The sequence below is a fragment of the Leuresthes tenuis genome, unplaced genomic scaffold (genome assembly GCF_036924035.1).
Source record: "Leuresthes tenuis unplaced genomic scaffold, fLeuTen1.0.hap1 SCAF_11, whole genome shotgun sequence".
Lineage (NCBI taxonomy): Eukaryota > Metazoa > Chordata > Actinopteri > Atheriniformes > Atherinopsidae > Leuresthes > Leuresthes tenuis.
The window spans coordinates 10,550,675-10,568,312 of NW_027325365.1; the positions used below are offsets into that span (position 1 = coordinate 10,550,675).

At 38.4% G+C, this 17,638-nt stretch overlaps 2 protein-coding genes across 2 annotated transcripts in view; both read left to right on the forward strand.

The window, feature by feature from the left end:
* Window positions 1-17,638, forward strand: part of LOC140317856 (magnesium transporter NIPA2) — a 221,549-nt gene that overhangs the window by 186,533 nt on the left and 17,378 nt on the right. The gene's annotated exons all lie outside the window — the stretch shown is intronic.
* The window catches only part of diaph2 (diaphanous-related formin 2), a 350,084-nt gene that overhangs the window by 6,442 nt on the left and 326,004 nt on the right, over window positions 1-17,638 (forward strand). The window contains exons 3-5 of the mRNA XM_072395385.1: window positions 6,639-6,671; window positions 7,846-8,022; window positions 13,650-13,754. Of these exons, the coding sequence (XP_072251486.1) occupies window positions 6,639-6,671; window positions 7,846-8,022; window positions 13,650-13,754 (315 nt within the window). The remainder of the gene's footprint in view (window positions 1-6,638; window positions 6,672-7,845; window positions 8,023-13,649; window positions 13,755-17,638) is intronic.

Consider the following 17,638-nt stretch of genomic DNA (forward strand, 5'->3'; position numbering starts at 1 on the left):
TGATGATTGATCATTTGCCATTCACAAAGTTCTGTTGGAAAGTAGGTCTAAACAACCCTCTGTGTTGGATGAAATGGATTACAAATATGAGTCAGAATGCTGTGAAATGCACAAAAAAAATACTGTTACAGAAAAACACATGTACATATTATTATATTATTACATAGTTAACTTTGTTTTCTTTATACACTGCGTTTGAATAAGAGAATTAAACCAATAAGTTTTGAAAATGTATATTTATAAATGGATATAAACCTCAGCAGGATAAATTGTGAAAAGAGGTCGGGGCACGGCACTTATAGACAGGCCGAAAGGGAGGAGCTGCTGTGGTTCCTGATGCATACCAAATGAAAAGCCTGGCAGGGAAATTGTGGAATTGGTATAGTAAAATATTACAGAGGAATGTGACAGGAGCAGTCTCTGTTGTGACCGTTCATACGACATATTTCCAGATACTGCTTTAATCTGTCACTGTAGTTATGGAGGTACAATATCAGTAGCCACCGCTTCAGCCTGCAGATAAAAACAAGGTCAACTGGTCACATGTTTGCACATCAGCAGTTTAGAGGAAAACAACTGGTTCAGCAGATGTGATGACTCCTTGAAATGATCAAAATGGAAAATAAATCAAACAATTGTAAAGCACAAACATTTTGGAGCACTTATAATACAGACTTTATTGTGGAATATAATAATTTTAGCACTCCTTAGAATACAAATGACATGTTGTTTGATGTTTTGAACAGTTTAAGTAGGCCTTCAATCCACAAAACTCTTCTTTTGTGATTTCTTCATACCTTGCCAACCCTTAGGGAGGCAATTCTAGAAATTTCCTTTCATCAGAGACGGAGATGGCCTGAGGGTAGTTCTGTGCTCGTCTGCAGTCACATGGTCAGTCCATCCAGAGGGGAGCCATTCAAATCTTAGCTCTGCTGGCTTTTGTCTACTTCTGCTTTTCTGTAGTTGATGTTTTAGAAAACTAAACATTACAAGTACTTTCCTGAAATATGAAACAGTATCACAGACCCATGCTTTATGTATTTATTTATTTTCAAAGACACAAATTTTAGCAAAAACGGATTGCATTTTTATCCCCAAATTTCAAATTAATAACATGCCGTCGGACATATTTTTTTCTTATCTAAACAACATATCTTAGGTCAAGATTGTGTGCATCTTATGTCAAAGTATTTTCAAAGCCTGGATAAGTTTGGGGGGGGGGGGGGTGGGGTGGAAGGAGAGCATGTAAAATGTGTGTTTTCAGATTATTTCCTTTATTCTGTTGACTAAAAGATCACCCGATGGTGTCAGAGACTATCGTGGATGACTCTTAAGTGCCTTATGATTTCTCATATCGGCTGTGTTGGGATGGAGACTCTAATTCTTGAATGTTGTCATCTTTGCTTTTGTATTCATGTTGGTAAATTTGATGGATTGTACTGTAGCTGGAAGGATGACTTGCAAGAGAAACCTTTTGTAGCAGTGAGTGTGGCTACGTTTTTATAAGAACAGCCATTGAGAAGACTTTGTAACAAGATTTGTTTAAGCAAATTAACCTATTTAGCCTGTCTAATTGAGTTACTTGAATGGTATTTGGTGCAGCCTAATGCCACTCCCTTAAACTGTTCATGATGTAGGCAATGCTGTTTATCCCATTAGATTACACAAAGACAAAGGTAAGCTTGATGATTATGACAGTCCCCAGAAAACATTGCTCGCTAATGTCTCTTCACATTAAAAATTTGCTTAAAGGTAAAACAACTTTAGCGTTGGATTTCTTTTATGTATTTTTCCACAACCCTAATAGTACTTAAATAAAGGTTTAGAAATGAGAATACCTTTGTGAAATCTTCTGTCTGTTAGCATTTGACGGGGCCTTGCAGGGGGTTGAACACAGTTTTCTTTTAAGTCCTCTGGTGCTCCCTTGTTGAATATAAAGGAGCAACAGCTCAAAAAGGTCCTTTTTACTGACATTTAGAACATCTGTGATTTTATAATGAGCTATAAAATACACATTCTCTGTGCCCATCTATAAGGATCTTTCTGATGGTTTATTTGAATGAAGGTCATTACTCAGTGTGGTTACATGCGGGCAATCGGATCGGATTAATGGCTAAATCACAATAAGTTTGAGTTATTCAGCTCATATTACAAGCTTAATCCGATAAGAAATCGGATCGGGTTACTTGCGATCGAATTAAGATCCCGGGATAATTCGATCCGATTGCCCACTTAACGTGCCTGGAGACGACAGTGGATCGGATCGAGCGTTCTGCGCATGCTCGAGATTTTTTCCCGCGATCGTCACCCGGAAGTTGAAGAAGACGATATTACTGTTGTTGTCGCCGCTGTCGGAAAGAAACAAACAATGCAATGGAGAATGTGCTGTTTTGCATCCCGTTTGTGCCATAACCAGCTCATCACAAATGTAGAGGGACTAGCTTCATCTTGCTCTTCGTTCGCCATCTTTCTCGAATGCCTTAGTTTTGTTGTTGTTGGTGGTGAAGACATAAACCGGAAGTGGCTCTACTAGCGATAGTTGAAATGGGTACAGCTCCACTTATCTACTGTGGTATTGCATGCTTTGAGCCAGTGATTCGATTCATTCACCGCCATGTAACAAAGGATAATTACCCTTGTTCAGATAAGGAGCATAACCCAACTATAGCTATAATCGAGTTAATCTCATCATGTAAACCCACTAATCACTGACAGTGGCTTGCTTTAAAGTTACTGAATAAACGGGCACATGTTCATATTTCAAATTCTGCATAAACTATTGAAGTTTTTATTCCCCTCCCACCAATGTTGTTTCAGTGGTGAGGTTAAGAGTCAGAGCCTAATTTAAGATTACCGAATTTTCTGGACTATAAATCGCACCTTTTATTTGATTTATTTATATATATATAAAATTTAACATGTTTTTAAATGTTAATTCATACTGACATGAACCAAGGAGTAAACATTGCTCTCTACAGCCGCGAGAACCAACTATATTTTCTTCTGCAAGACTGAAAAAAATTAGTTAGCAGACAACTAAGAAAGACTGAACACAAACAAAGAAAATCCTATTCTGCAGTTTACAAGCTACAGGTAGTAAAATATGCAGCCCAATCAGTAAGCGAGCACAAAGTTTGGAGTGAGTGAGAAACTTGTGAGGGACTGGCGAAAAGCAGAGGTTAATCTTACTGCAATTAAGAAAACAAAGAAAGCTAATCGCTGGCTGAAAGCAAGATGATCCAGATCTGGAGGAACGAGTCCACAGGTGGGTGCTGCCGGGAGAGGCTTGTCAACGGTGCAGTTGCGTCTCCACGCCCTGGTACTTGCCAAGGTAGATGAATATAAATGACTTTGCAGGCGGGCCTTCTTGCTGTTAGCGCTTCATGCAACGCAACCGTCTCTCTGTCAGAGCACAAATGCATTTCTCAGTAAATGCGACTTGATACGCATCTGCGGAAAATTCGGTATGTAAAAACAAAACCAAAAAAACAAACAGATTTACAACAACCCGTTACATATTACACCGTCATTTTTTTACTGAACAAAAGAAAATCCAAAATGCAAAAGCAGCACGGGAAAAACTTAAACGCGCCCTCACTGCTTTCATAGCACTTAAGAGGGTAAACGGCGGCCAGGTGCTTCTAATTAACCTGATTGGAAGTGTGACTATCTCTATAAAAACAGGAGTTTTAGTAGCTTACAAGTGAGGAGGATTCAGGTTTGTGTTAACAGAATGAGAAACAACTGTTGCCGCCTATCTGCTTGTAAGGATTACTTGCCTAAGGCAATTTCCAAACAATCCGGAGTCCGTTATTCACAAGTGGAAAATATTCAAGGCAGTTGTCAATTTTCCCAGGAGCGCGCGGCTCTCTCAGCAAGTTCACTCCAAGGTCAGACTGTGCAGTTTTCAGAGAAATGGCAAAAAAAATTTTAAAAAAAAGAAGAGCTACATCTGAGGTTCTACTGTCTCATTTGGCATGTCAAATGTTGACGTTCATGACAGTAATATATTATATAAAAAAAAGGCAAGTGTAGCTTGTTAATGTTTGCAGCTGAGGTCCTTTACTCTGAAGTTATGTGTGGGATTTATTTATTTATTTATTTAAAAAAAAAAGCTGGTTTACATCCCTAATAAGTGTTACTTTCTGAATAGTGTAAAGCAATTTAGAGTTGGTTAAACAAAATAGGAAACACCCATACAACCATGAGCTATACCAGCTTTATTCAATTCAGGAGTCTGGAGCTCATCTCAGCTGCCATTGGACAAGAGGCAGGTTACATCCTGGACAGGTTACCAGTCCATCACAGGGCCACACATAGACAAACAAGACAAACAACCATGCACATTGATACTTACTCGTAGGGTCAGTTTAGAATTTTGGATGGTGGGAGTTGGGTAAAGTACCCAGAGAGAACCAGGGATAATAACAGAATTTGTCATAGTTTTCTTTTGATAACGCTTGCATATCAGCATTGTAGAAGGAAATGTGAATTTCTTTGCCGCACTGGGAAACGTGTGAGTTGCAAATGCTTTCCAGTCTGCAGCAGAATAAAGCTGTTGATTAAACAGGGACATAGTGTAGTTTAAAAAAAATAAATGTTGCCAAGAACTGTCAGCAGCACACTGCATTACAGTCCTCACTGACAACAATGGCTACGGCTAGCTCGCTGTAATCCTTTGTTTTTCTTAGAACTAATTAAAGTAAAACCTATTTTCCCTCCAAACTCAATTTACAAAGACATGGTGGCCTCTGATTTTATAGTGATGGTTCCAATGAGCGAGTTAAAATGACACCATACAGATGGTCTGGTTGAATTACTTGAGTGTAGCAAGTGTTTAGTTTTTTTTTTTTTTTTCAGCCATTGAAGGATAGTCAAGCTACAAACAAAACTAGTCCTCTGTACTCCTCAGAAGAAATTGTATTTCATATGCCACCTGGTATCATTCTGTAATAAAACTAAGAGCAATAGATGGATATGTTTAACATTGTAGTTTGTTATGTTAATTTTAAAAGTTATTATGTTAAGTATACATAATGGTATGATTTTGTGTCCCCAAATTGGCTTTTAGGTTGCGTGATATTGCTCTGGGTTTTCTTTTTTTTTAAGATCTGCACGGAGTCATGATCATATTTGATTAAAGAGGGACCTAGAGCTAATTTGATTAGGTTATTTAGAGAAATATGTGTTTGGTAATAAACATTTATTATGATGAAAAAGTTTACTTTAATAAGCAAGAGAAGCCCAGAGGACATGCAAGCTTAATTGTTAGGTGTTTAATTGCAGTGTTGCGATGTTGCCAAGATAATGGGCAAGGAAAGGCCCTTAAGTCAAGGCAATTAACCAAACAGTGGTTTGATTGTTGTTAAATTGATTAGATAATGTGTAAGTACTCCATCTGAAAATTAGCTATTGTTTCACGCAGTTTTAGACTGCCAGAGAATGCTGGGCTTAATGATACATGCGCTCTGAGTTTGTAATGAGAAAAGTTGTTGCTGAGGTCAAATTATTACCTTTACAGATGCGAGTTTTAGAAGGATTGGCCCGGCTATATTCAAGGCAACTAATTATGGTTGTGTGGAACTGATGTTTTGCTGAATGTGCCATGCCCAGGTGGTGACAAGGATAGTGAGGAAAATGCCCGGCAGGCAGAATCCTTTGTGCATGAGGCATGATGAAGAGGACATGTCTCTTGTCCAGCTATTACGAACAAGAAGAGTGACAGATCTACCGGTTTGTCTGTCTGCTCAGTGTTGCCCAAAGTGACAGCTGATGGAGATAAATAGAGGGAGGTGCAGCTAATAGTCAATTCGTTTGCTCGCTCCAGTATCAATTGTTTGTTTCCTGATTAACATAGTGGAGAAATCCGCGGCTGGAGGCAGGCTTTATGGCCATCACAGCCCCACATCTCCAGACTCATTAGAATTTTACAGCCTAGCGCCACAACATATGGCTAAGTTCCTACTGATTCCCATTTGAGGTGTGTTTCAAATGGCCACCCTTGCTGAGTCACAACCCTTTGGCAGTAGCCTTTCTTTTTGTGTTTCTGAAATGAAGACAAACATCTGTATTTGTTAAAGTTGGGGTGTTAATATTTTTGGTTCCTGTCACTGCAAAAGATGCTCTTTAAAATCAATGTTAGAGCAACAAAACAACTTTGTGCCTCAAGAGTGTGTGATTAAATTGAAATATATACACACGACAACTTTTACATCAAGCAGCACTAACCTGCATGTTGTTGGTGGGTGAAATGGTGTGGTGGTGGGATTGTAGGGGCTAGGTTTGATTGATGTATCTGTTTAGTGGGTTTGTGTGTCACATATATTTACATTTGCAATATTGTTTGGGATCATCAAGTGTTTTCATGTCCTACGCATGTACAGCACACAATGTTTGCTTATATCAAAAAAGAAAAAAAAGAATAAGCCAACAAAATAATTTTTAGAAAAATCAATTTGTGAGAGTCGTCATACCGACACAACTTATCTAAAACATGGTTTGGTCTCAGTGAGGCACTGAAAATATCCAAGGACGCTGTACTTGTGAAAACACTTCAGTTGGGACACATACTGTACGTTTGGCGGTATTGTCGGTTTCTGTTGGGTATTGTTGTTCACACTCTGCCCTCCCTCCAACAGAACATACACATTAAAACATTGGCTGATGATATGGTAAGGTGCTTGATTTAATTTTGGTTTGACTCGTTTTCGTTTCACATCGTTTGTTTAGGCTGCATGAACCTCTTCACTGAAATATATGGATGGATCAAATGTGCCAGGAGCAAATGAAGTAACCTTTTAATAAAATAAAGAACTAATCTACCATGTGTTGCATCCTCTGTTACTGCACAATGTGACCTTATTATTAAACTGTTCTACAGTAGTACCCAGAAGACAGTAATCTGTGTCCTCTACCGGTTGTGGAAGCACAAAAATGAAATGGCAATAAAAGGTGATTTCTCATAAAGGCACCACCAAGGCCTGTTAGCCTTAAGTTTCCATTATAAACAAAACGTAGCCCATAACCTCTGGACTTTGGTAAGCAGCTAACTGATTAGTTATTGTGAAAATGTCAGTGGCATTTCTGATTAGATGTGTTTACAGTTTTTCTGTACTCTCTGTCAAAGCTTATAGCACATTTGATCTATCAAGATAATATTTCAGTACATCAACAGTGTTGTTGTGTATCTCTTCATTGTATGTTTGTCTTTCAGTTTTCCACATGTTCATTCATCCAGCATGCCATCACCCTCTGTTTTACTAAATATGACTAACAGACTTCCCTGCATGTGGATCATGTACCTTTTCAGCTTTCACACTAAACTTTACCACATGCCCTCAGTATCTTAGTTTTAACTGATACATTTAACACACATAGTTCTAATTTATTCCACCAGTTGAAGTTGTTTTTGTGCTTAAATTACTTGAATAACATGAGCACAAAGCAGGTAATGTAAAGGATATGATGGTAAGTAAAATCCTGATTTGTTTTATGCATTATACTGTAGTAAAGTACAGACGTTCTCAGCTACTAGTGTACAAAATACTTTTCTTTTGTTTGTATTGGATAAAATCTCTTTCTAGTTTGGTTTTAGCTTCTTTTTCTTTTGTTTGCAGTAAGACATCTTGAGCTGTCCTTGACATCACGGTATTGTTTACTATAAACTGTGGTGAACTGAGTCTTGATAGCAGGACACAGAAACCTCTTTTAATGTGTGGAAACCTGAAGCTTGTATTACAGGCAGCTCAAACCAAGGATTGCTTTTAGTGATCCATGAATATGACCATGTCCAACAATTGTTAGCCGTGCAATATTTGACAGCTCAAACACTTTGTTCTCTTTCAGCGAGATCGTATAACCAGTTTCAGAAAAACGGGGATGAAGAAGGAGAAGCCCCTCATACAGCACCCAACAGATCCCCTCTCTACCCAAGCTGAACTGCCTGTTCCTCAGCCCCTTTTTGATGACCGATCCATGAACCTCTCAGAAAAAGAAATCATTGACCTCTTTGAGAAGATGATGGTAAGCTTTGTTTTTGTTGCACTCTCTTTCCATTTCACAAGGTGATCTCTAACGCTCGGTTTTATTACAGCCCGTAATGCCACAAAACAATAAATGATTTAAGATACTAAATTTCCCCTTAAAAAAAGCTTTCATCATATCTGGAAGGTAAGTCTGTGAAGCTTTTTAGATTTATTTAATTGTCACTCATGCATCCTTGTTTTACTCTTGATGTGATTAGGCACATGAAAAAAAGGATGATAATTGAATTATTGCTTTTCAAAGCTATCCTATTTTTATGCAACATCTTCACATTGTTTATTGTTTCAGTTAATATTCTGCCGCATTATTATGGTTTACAGGTCTTATGAATGAACAGTGAATGACGATATTAAATTGGAAACTGGGAGCACACTGAGCTGTGATCAGAGACAAAGGTTGAATTTATCTGTTGATTTAGAGATGAAAATTATGCTATTTTCTCCCCTTTAACTGTATCATAAGTATTTAGCGTATTATTAAAAACCACTGCAGTGGATTGTGAAGTGATAAGAACACTGAGGTTAAAGTCTTTGCAAATTGATACTCAGGTGATACCACCGAAAGCTTTAACTAAAAGTATTTAATTGCTGTATATACAACAGTAAACACAACCTCAGGTTGTTGATTTGATGAGCCCCCATGGTAAATTAACACCCACCCACATATATTTAGTAAATGGATAGATTTTATATGTAAATATGATGTGAGTATCAATATATCTCTGTTTTTGTTGGACACAGATTCATTGAAGTATTGTTTCCATATCCAAAGATCTGGATCATAGCGCACTTTCAGTGTCCACACCACTGGGTGACACGTTTTAGTTTTTTACATTTTTTTTTAAATATGGGCACCACAGGTCATTTGGGGACGGTTACACATGCTAAAGTACTTTGGTCAGTGTCAGCAGGCCCTGATACTGTGTGTTGCCCAACCAACTAGCAAGGCTGTGTAAACATATCTGCCTGACACCTGCAGTGGAAGAACTTCTCTCCATGGACTGAAAATGATAGCTAATCTTTGTCAGTGGAGCCATCTTTAAATAAACTGCAGTTTCTGTATTTTTCTTGAAGGAAACCAGTTACTCAGTACAACGATTTAACTCAGTTATGTGTTTAATTTACAGCAGTCTTTGGAAATTAAAGTTATTTTGACATATAGATTTGCAATTATTACATTCACATTTTTTGTCTTTCCAATCTATTTGTATGTATGTGTGTGTGTATATTTGATATACATATAAACAAGTTTCTCAGTCAGGGCTCCACCTAAATATTCCCCCAGGCGCTCTCAGAAGCACAGCAAACTTTGAAATTCACTTTGCACTCATCTGTGGGGTCAGAGCTCTGTCACACTTGTGATTTTCTCCATTGAAATGCATTTTTGGCCTTATGTACTGCAGGATTGAAATCTAACAAAAAGCTTTCAACCCATCTCTTTGAAGTGAGGAGCTGAATTACTCTGGCTTCATTGCATAGGTTGTGCCGTACCATTGTTGATAATGTCTCTGAGTGTCTGTGTGTGTGTTGCATGGTGCTTACCTTTCCTTTTTTCTCATACAATAGTCTTTATTGCCAGGGCCAGAGAAATGTGATCAGTGCTCCTGGTTTTCATCAGGCTTCTGTTCAGTGTTTTCTTGCCTGGGTGCTCATCCCTGTCAGTCAGTTCACCTCTCAATTACTATGTTTGTGCTCACAGCAGCGTGACATTAAACCCAGGCTTCAGTTTGCTCAGTGACGGATGACACAGAAAGCATGTTTTCTGGTGTGACGTTTGACAGGCCATGGCACTTTGTGTTGGGAAGTATAATTACAGTAGTGATATAAAAAAGGGTTATTTACTCATGTACTTTTGAAGCCCTGGCTATTTACACTCGGACTGTAAACTCTTCTGCTTTGATGCAGAAAACACAAAAATTCAGGTGGGTAGATTCTGTTGATGCTAATAGCTTCAACATGTATGCCTTTGTCTTCTCTCATTATTCTATAACCTTTCCATTTATATCATGCACACTTATATCTTTGTCTTTACCCACATTCTGCTATTGACTGTTGTTTTGGTGTTACATTTTGTAGCCTGAGCAGTCCAGCTGTATTCAAATGCAGGGGTGACCAGTGGCGTATTAGTGAGACCCCTTACTGTGCATTAATGACCACAGAAAAGTGATTTTCTTTTTCTCTGCACTCTACACCTCAGAGCTTTGATAGCGCAGAGTTTATTAGTAAAAGGTCATCAAAGGAATCTGGAAAACCGTAGAAGGAGATGGTCAGTGGCAAAGAGAAGAAAATAAATATGATTAAGAAATTTTCAAGCTAACCACTGAAAGCAAGAGTATATTTAGAAAAGTAAAGGGAAAGTCAAAATGCATCACAAATGTCATTTTGTGCTGCTCCTGTAGCTGCACAGTGCTGTATATTAACTTTGAGTTTTGTCTCATGATTTCCTAAGATTTCACATGAAATTCAGAGCATCATATCACAATTCCCCTTTGATAATCAGCTATTGTTGGCTGTTATTATGGAGGATAATTGGTAGTAGAGAAGCAGAGCTTTGCTGTTTTGTCAGGTAAAATTCTTGGGCTTCTGCCAGTGCAGAAGTGCGACTGTCTGTCCACATTTGCCAAAATGTTTATCACTTCACGTCTACTGCGCAGATCTGGTCATGATTAGTCACAGCATCATTACTCTGAAGCTTTTACGTATCTGAAACCATGAAAACTTCAAAGACCAAGCCATCACTTGGATTTTTCTTTTTAACCGAATTGCTCGCTGAGCCAGTTTGTTGCCGTTAATGTCAGATAGGACGTCAGTTTCAGCAGAATGAGAATAGTATTGAGATGCTAGTGGGAAACGGGGGACCACTGACAGAAGAATGTCACATTGCAGTGCTGGTGTAGCTGGATTGAGGTTTTATTTGTCTCTCTGAGCACCATTGTCAGGATGAACACTCCCAGTAATAAGCTCCTATGTGATCCCTCAGCAGTTCCACTCTGCGCCAAGACATTAAAACCAGCCCACAGGAGAATTACGGCCTGTGCCCTTACACACTCATGGATCAGACTTTGAGGGTAGTGGACAAAATAATTGATTTGTCACAGCTGAAGCAAGACATTTTTATACTTCTACTTTTCTCAGATCCACATTTCCCTGTAGGGGAGACTGATAATACCATTTTCAGCCTTAGATGCATTTGATGGTATCCATTAATTGTCCTTTACTCTGATTTGAAGCTTCAAGTGCTCGTGATTCTGCCCAACCTAAGGCCATAGGAATTTCTGACCATCTTATTGTTTGTTTTATGCAGATGGTAGACGCTAACCTGGACAGTGATGTGTTTTCTCTGTGTTCTCGGACACATTAGATTTGATAAGATGCTGTAATTCTGAGATAAAAGTGCTTTCATCCAGTTTTAACTTGAGGATCTCTACATCCAGATCTGATTCCTCCACAGAAATATACTCTTTATTTTTTTTTAATACATGGGCTTAAAAGTCAGCTCACGTCAAAACATCTAAAAAGTTAAACTATGAAATAATTGCTTGTGAGTCTGTTGCAGTTAATGACTGCCTGAAATCTGCAATCTGCAGAATTCAACAGATGCTTGGCATCTTCCCTGGTGAGGCGCTGCCATGCCTGCAGTGCAGCCATCTTAACTTATTGCTTGTTTAGGGACTGTTCTTTAGTGCCTGAAACACCTGCTCACTTGGGTTGAAGTTATTGGTGAGTCAAGAACGTTTTACTTTAAAGAAAAAAAAAATCTATGGGTTGCTTTGGATGTATTAGGGATCAACATTCAGCTGTGTTTAGTGTAAACAACCTCAGCCTTCTGGCTGATACTCAGCTCTTTAACTTCACCCATTTTTTTCCTATTATAAATCCAATATGCAGACACCCTGCTACTCGTGGACAGCAATGTATAAACATGTTGATTTGCCAAATGTTGTAGAAAGAAGTTCTTTTTAGTTTGAGCACACAAATACACTGATTACGTTTGGGAGATTCTTAGCAGATTTTGCCAGACCTGCAATAGATAACAAGCTTCAGTATGATTCTTTGTAAACCCACTGCCATTGGTAGAAGCTCAAACGTCTGCATTTCAGTGACTCAAGCAGAACAGCCATAATATCTTGAGACTTTTTGTTTCCAGTGAGGGCATAATTAATAAAAGAGCATTAATCATTTTGTAGGCTGAACGTGGAGGGCTCATTCCTCCACTTTGCCCCTGACAAGCATCCCGCAGGCTCAGTACTCATACCCCCGCCACAGTGTACTTACCCCTCCAAATTTTGCCTCCTTTATTGAATGCCAATTAAGCAGATAAATTAGCAGGGTTCAAAGATTAATTAAAAAACCTGCTGGTTTCCCTGGGTGGGGTGGGGGGACTTTCAGCTGCATTTTTGCCTCCCTGTTCCACAAAAGAAGTTAATGGATTTTTAACTCAGAGGGTATTTACAAGAGGAAATGTAGTTGAAGGAATTTAGGTCACAGTGCCCCTGGATGGGATTCCTGCCCACTGCTTCACTGACAAATGAAGCAAAACAGCTTGAATCAGATTACTTGTGGTAAGATTTTCAAACCCCAATTATAATACAGTGTTCTTCTTTAGTAGTATGCTTAATTTGTGTGGAAATCTAACATTAAAACCGATGGAGAGGGAAAATCTGATCAACAATGCTTAAAGACACATGATTTTCTTTTCTCCCCAGCAGAGGGCAGCATGCCTCCACATCCCCAGACTCCCTTGCCTAAAACCCTGAGGAGGATGTTTTTTTTCACTCTGTTCATCCTCGCCGTCTCTTTGTGAGAGAGTGCTTCTGATAAACATCCTCCTCCATTCTAATCATCATGTCATTCCCGAGCTTTTAGTGCTCTGTCCGGCCTTCACTCTATCCCCTGATGTCTCTCACATGAAAGACCTCTTTGTGATGCCGAATTAAAGTAGCATGAAGATAATACTCCCAATAACACGCAGATACTGCCTATCCAGCCCTAGTAGATGTGATTGCGCGGCCTCAATAGAGGCTTTGCTGTTTGATTTTGTTCTCCTGCTCAGAGTTGGGGTGTCGTGTGCAGTTTTTATTGCTGCAGCCTTGCTACTTTTATTTCAAAGACTAATTATTACTGCCATTATATTCTGCTGATGTGCCCTGTGACTTTAACAAAGAAACATAGTTAGAAATTAATTCAACCATAGAACAGGATATAATATAAAAGGAAGATAGTGAAAATGGAATAATAATTGTTGGCCTGTCTAAAATGTTTCTTCTCACTAATGAAACTATTGTATTGTAAGTAATTGGTTCAAAGTCTGAGTTTTTGAAATGCAGGCACTTTGGTTTTCTTTTAGGTTTAAGTGTACGACTGTTTTGATCTCCAGTATTGCATACTAGAGATCTGGGATTGGCTTTTGTTTCACACCGTTACTTGTTCTCATTTGTTCTCATTTGAAATGTTAAACCACACGTATAGTAAATATTGTAACCTATAAATTGATTTGAAGTGATTTTGCATAATGTATTCTACTTGGAAAAAAAAAAATCTGAATATTTTGTAGTACTCAGTCTCTATGATTACATCTCACTTCACTGTTCATTGTGTGTTTTTTAGGAGGACATGAACCTGAATGAGGAACGAAAAGCTCCCCTACGTGGAAAAGACTTGAGCACCAAACGTGAGATGGTTGTCCAGTACATTTCAGCCACTGCCAAATCTGTAAGTGGGAGAATAAATCAAAGTGTTTGTAAACTGCAGTGTTCTGTATGATTGCAGTGGGTGAGTTGAGAAATCACAACACTCATTACAAATGTCCAGAATGAATGTAACCTGATTCTCTGTTACGGCTTGCTTTGTCATCTGTTCTAGCCTGCTCTCTCTCACACCACCTTTCCTCACTTTTCATGCTTGACGCCCACATCTTTGATGCAATTTTGATTATTTTCTTCATTGTTTGCCACATTGACCCAAATCTACTGGATTTAAATTCTTGTCACTCACTCACTTGACGCAGGGTGGATGGTCAGTGTTTGTCCAGTCATGTACATGCATGAAAACTATTTGTTGTTCAGCTGTATACTTGCATGTGAATTTTGCTCAGTGGTGGTGGTGTCGGGCCTCTGTAAACTTTAGACAAACTTAGAATTAAACTACTTTTGAATGAATTGAAGTTATATAAATTGTAAATGTAACAGAAAACGGCACAGAAACATTCAATTATCAAACTGAACCTTTGAGTGTTTTTCAAATGCATGCATTTATATATCTGTAGTTGGCTGTTAATAATAATAATAATAATACTTTTATGAATGTTTCTTAATGCTCTTAAAGCAGAACAATTAATTCTGCACCAGTTGCTTTAGTTTGAAATCGGTAATAACAAAAATGAGGATTTTATTGTCTGTTTCACGGCCAAATAATTTTCTACAGATCTGATACTGAAACACTCAGTGCAGTACAAATAGTGTGGATAGTAATCCATCACCATATGACAAGCTTGTTTCTTCTTTTGAAGTTATGGACAACTTAGAGGTGATATTCACGTCACTTTTATAGAGGAAAAAGTGACTTCTTTCCCCATTGTTGGCCGATCCTGGTAGCGCTCCCTTTGACATAATCATTTATTACCTTCCTCATTGTTATGGTAATTAACTGGCATTATTGATAATGATGATTATCCAAGATGATTGAATTCCTCACAGGGCCCATTATGCTTTGTGAGCACAGACATTTTATTCAAATGAATAACGTAATCTGTGTAGCGAAAGGACAGAGGACAAAATGTGATGTGTGTCTGTACCCACATTTAACAGGGCTGATGTGGAGGGGGTGGGTGACTGTCAGTGATGGAGTAGCAGTTCACGCAGATTTATACAAATGTGCATAAAGTTACTGTACAGAACAGCTGTACATCCATACACTGTCACATACTAATAATACATGAAGTTGACTTACTTCAGCTTAATAGTTAAGTGGACATTTTGCATATGGAATTGACAATGAAACATGGCTACCGAATCTCTCCTGCAGTGAGAGACTCTGTACATAGATCTGTAACTATGAGACAGACAGGAGAAGGCTACTACTGTCTAGGATTATATTCAGGAATGTTACAAAAGCAGTTAAAATTGTTTTGCAAGTCAAAAGAAAAGTGTAAGTTAAGAAGACATTAACAAACCTGACTTGTTTTAGACAATCCAAGAGCTATAATCAACCATCTTCACTTGCTTCAGAAATTCGATAAGTCTACGATTTACCAGGAGCTATTATATAACTGAATGTTGATAGATTGGGTTTCCTTAATTCAATTACTCATTACTACAGCAAAAAAATGCTTAGTCATTACTGAGTTTATCCCAAGTCCTGACTGATCCAACCCGGACCACCTTTAATCAGCGAGGAGGCATGTTCTCAACAGCTTTTTTGTAAAGCAGGTTTAAGGATTGTTTGACCTTCTGTTTTTGATATTCACTCCTTTTATGTGCATCACACCAGGGATAGTACGTTTTTTCACCTTGTCTGTGGAGATGTATGTTCAATCCAATGTGCCAAAATGAGGTGTTGCATGTTCCCAGTGATTATGTTGCTTGTGGGTGCTGATGAGCATGCACTATGGGCTAAATGGGAAAACCTGTTACATAAAAAATGTAAATGGTGACTGAATCGACAAGCCTTTTAAACGGGTTGGGGTGATTCTGTCTTGGTGGGGAGCCTTCACTGCTAATGTGATTCAGTCTTTTTCAAAGCTTGTTTTCTTGGTGAAATTGTTGTTTTGGTGCTGGAGAAAGGCTTAACTCTTGACTCATTCCATTTTGTATTGGTTTACCTTCTTTTGTTTTTTGTTTCCGTGTATTTAGCAGGTTTCAGAAAGACATTTGACAAGATAATGACTTTTGTGATTTGTCGTTTTTGAACAAGTATGCTGTTTCACACTGATCATTTATTGCAGCCAATGAAGTGCAAGTGTGGCATCAGCAGTGTCTATAGTTTCCAGAGTTCTATTAGTACTTTCTTGTCTAGCCTTAGGGCTTTGTTTCTTTACCTACAGCAGATGCAGTGTATGCAGGCTTGGAACTGGAAGTTTAAATCAGTAAATATTGGTGGAACAAGACATATCCCCTTGTATTGTGTGGCCCTTTTGCTTTGTCTCTACAGAGCTGCTCAATTAAACTTTTGCTTTATTGTTCCACAAAAAGCAATATGCCTTTGGTTCAATAGCTTGTAATGCCTTAGGTTTCTTTCACAAGCTAGAACTCATATCTGTATTGATCACTCGTGCATGTTGACATACCGCATCAGCTTTTAAACGGCTATCTGCCTGAAATCATAGCTAATATTAAAAAAAAAATACTGATAACCGCTTTGTTTACTATTGAATGTCTTCCAAAAGCTTTTTTTTTCTTTCCATCGTTCTCTCCCTCCCGGATTGCCACATCTCTCTCTACTAGTCTGTAGCCAGGCAAAATCAAGAGCTCTCCCATACTCTACTAGGATGCCTCAGCAGGAGTCTAGCAAAATGAAATGTCTTTTCACAGAAGAAGTGTACGTTGACCAGACTCATTTGAATATGAGCTGTGTTTCAGTGTAATCCAACTGCTTTTGCGTACCTGTGGATGTCCTTGACCATCAGCTTTGCATGAACATTTGCCTTTCTTTCTCAACTCATTTTGTGTTTTCTTTCCATCTGTGCCAATGTAATCTCAAGTGCCAACACTAATTGTTGTACTAATACAATTAATCCTTAGTCAGAGATCTACATCGACTATCAAACGATAAACATTTTCGTGTTTAATTTCGAACATGCTTTGTGTTGTGCAGGAGCCACGTGATGGCAGGGTCTTGTAAGGGGATTGCAGTCTTTTTCAAACATCTGTTTCTTTGATGGGACCATTAATGTGCAGCGTCTGTAAGGGTCATATTTTTCCTCACATGAACCTGGCCCTTGATTATACACTTTCTGTATTCATGCGATTTATTTATTTATTTTTCATGATAAAGGGTGTTATTTGTGTTGAGGAAAAAAAAAACTAATGGTTTTACTTCATGACTAGTCCTTTCATTCGTTTTCATTCATACTGTATCTCACAGGGTGGGACATAGCATTTACAAATGCAAATTTTCAGTGAAACTGCGCTGCTCCCCTTCAAGCTCCTGCCTGGCTATTGTCCGAACACACTAAAGATTATGTCTGTTATTTTGGTAAAGCTGCTATAAATTATGATTCATTAATATACATAATTTAGAAAATGTTCTGTTACATCAGTGTGACTGTGGAATTTCACAGGATGTCAAACCTACAGGATTAGGCAACACTTTCCTCATTTTAAGGCAGTAACATGCAGCTTTTACTGGCGAGCAAGATAAATGTGGGGGTGGCACATGTAAAACTGACTTTATAGTTATTATAAACTCCTGATAGGGTGAAGGAGACAGGAATTCAAGCATCAAATGGTCACAGACCTGGGGAGTTTGAGAGTAACAGTAAAAAGAATGGAAATTGAGATTTTTCTATAACACGTTCCCCTAAAAACCATGGAGAAAAGAGGGAAGAAGTGGTTAAAAAAAAAAGGGAGCTCAGTGTGTCCTATAACTTCCTGTAATCA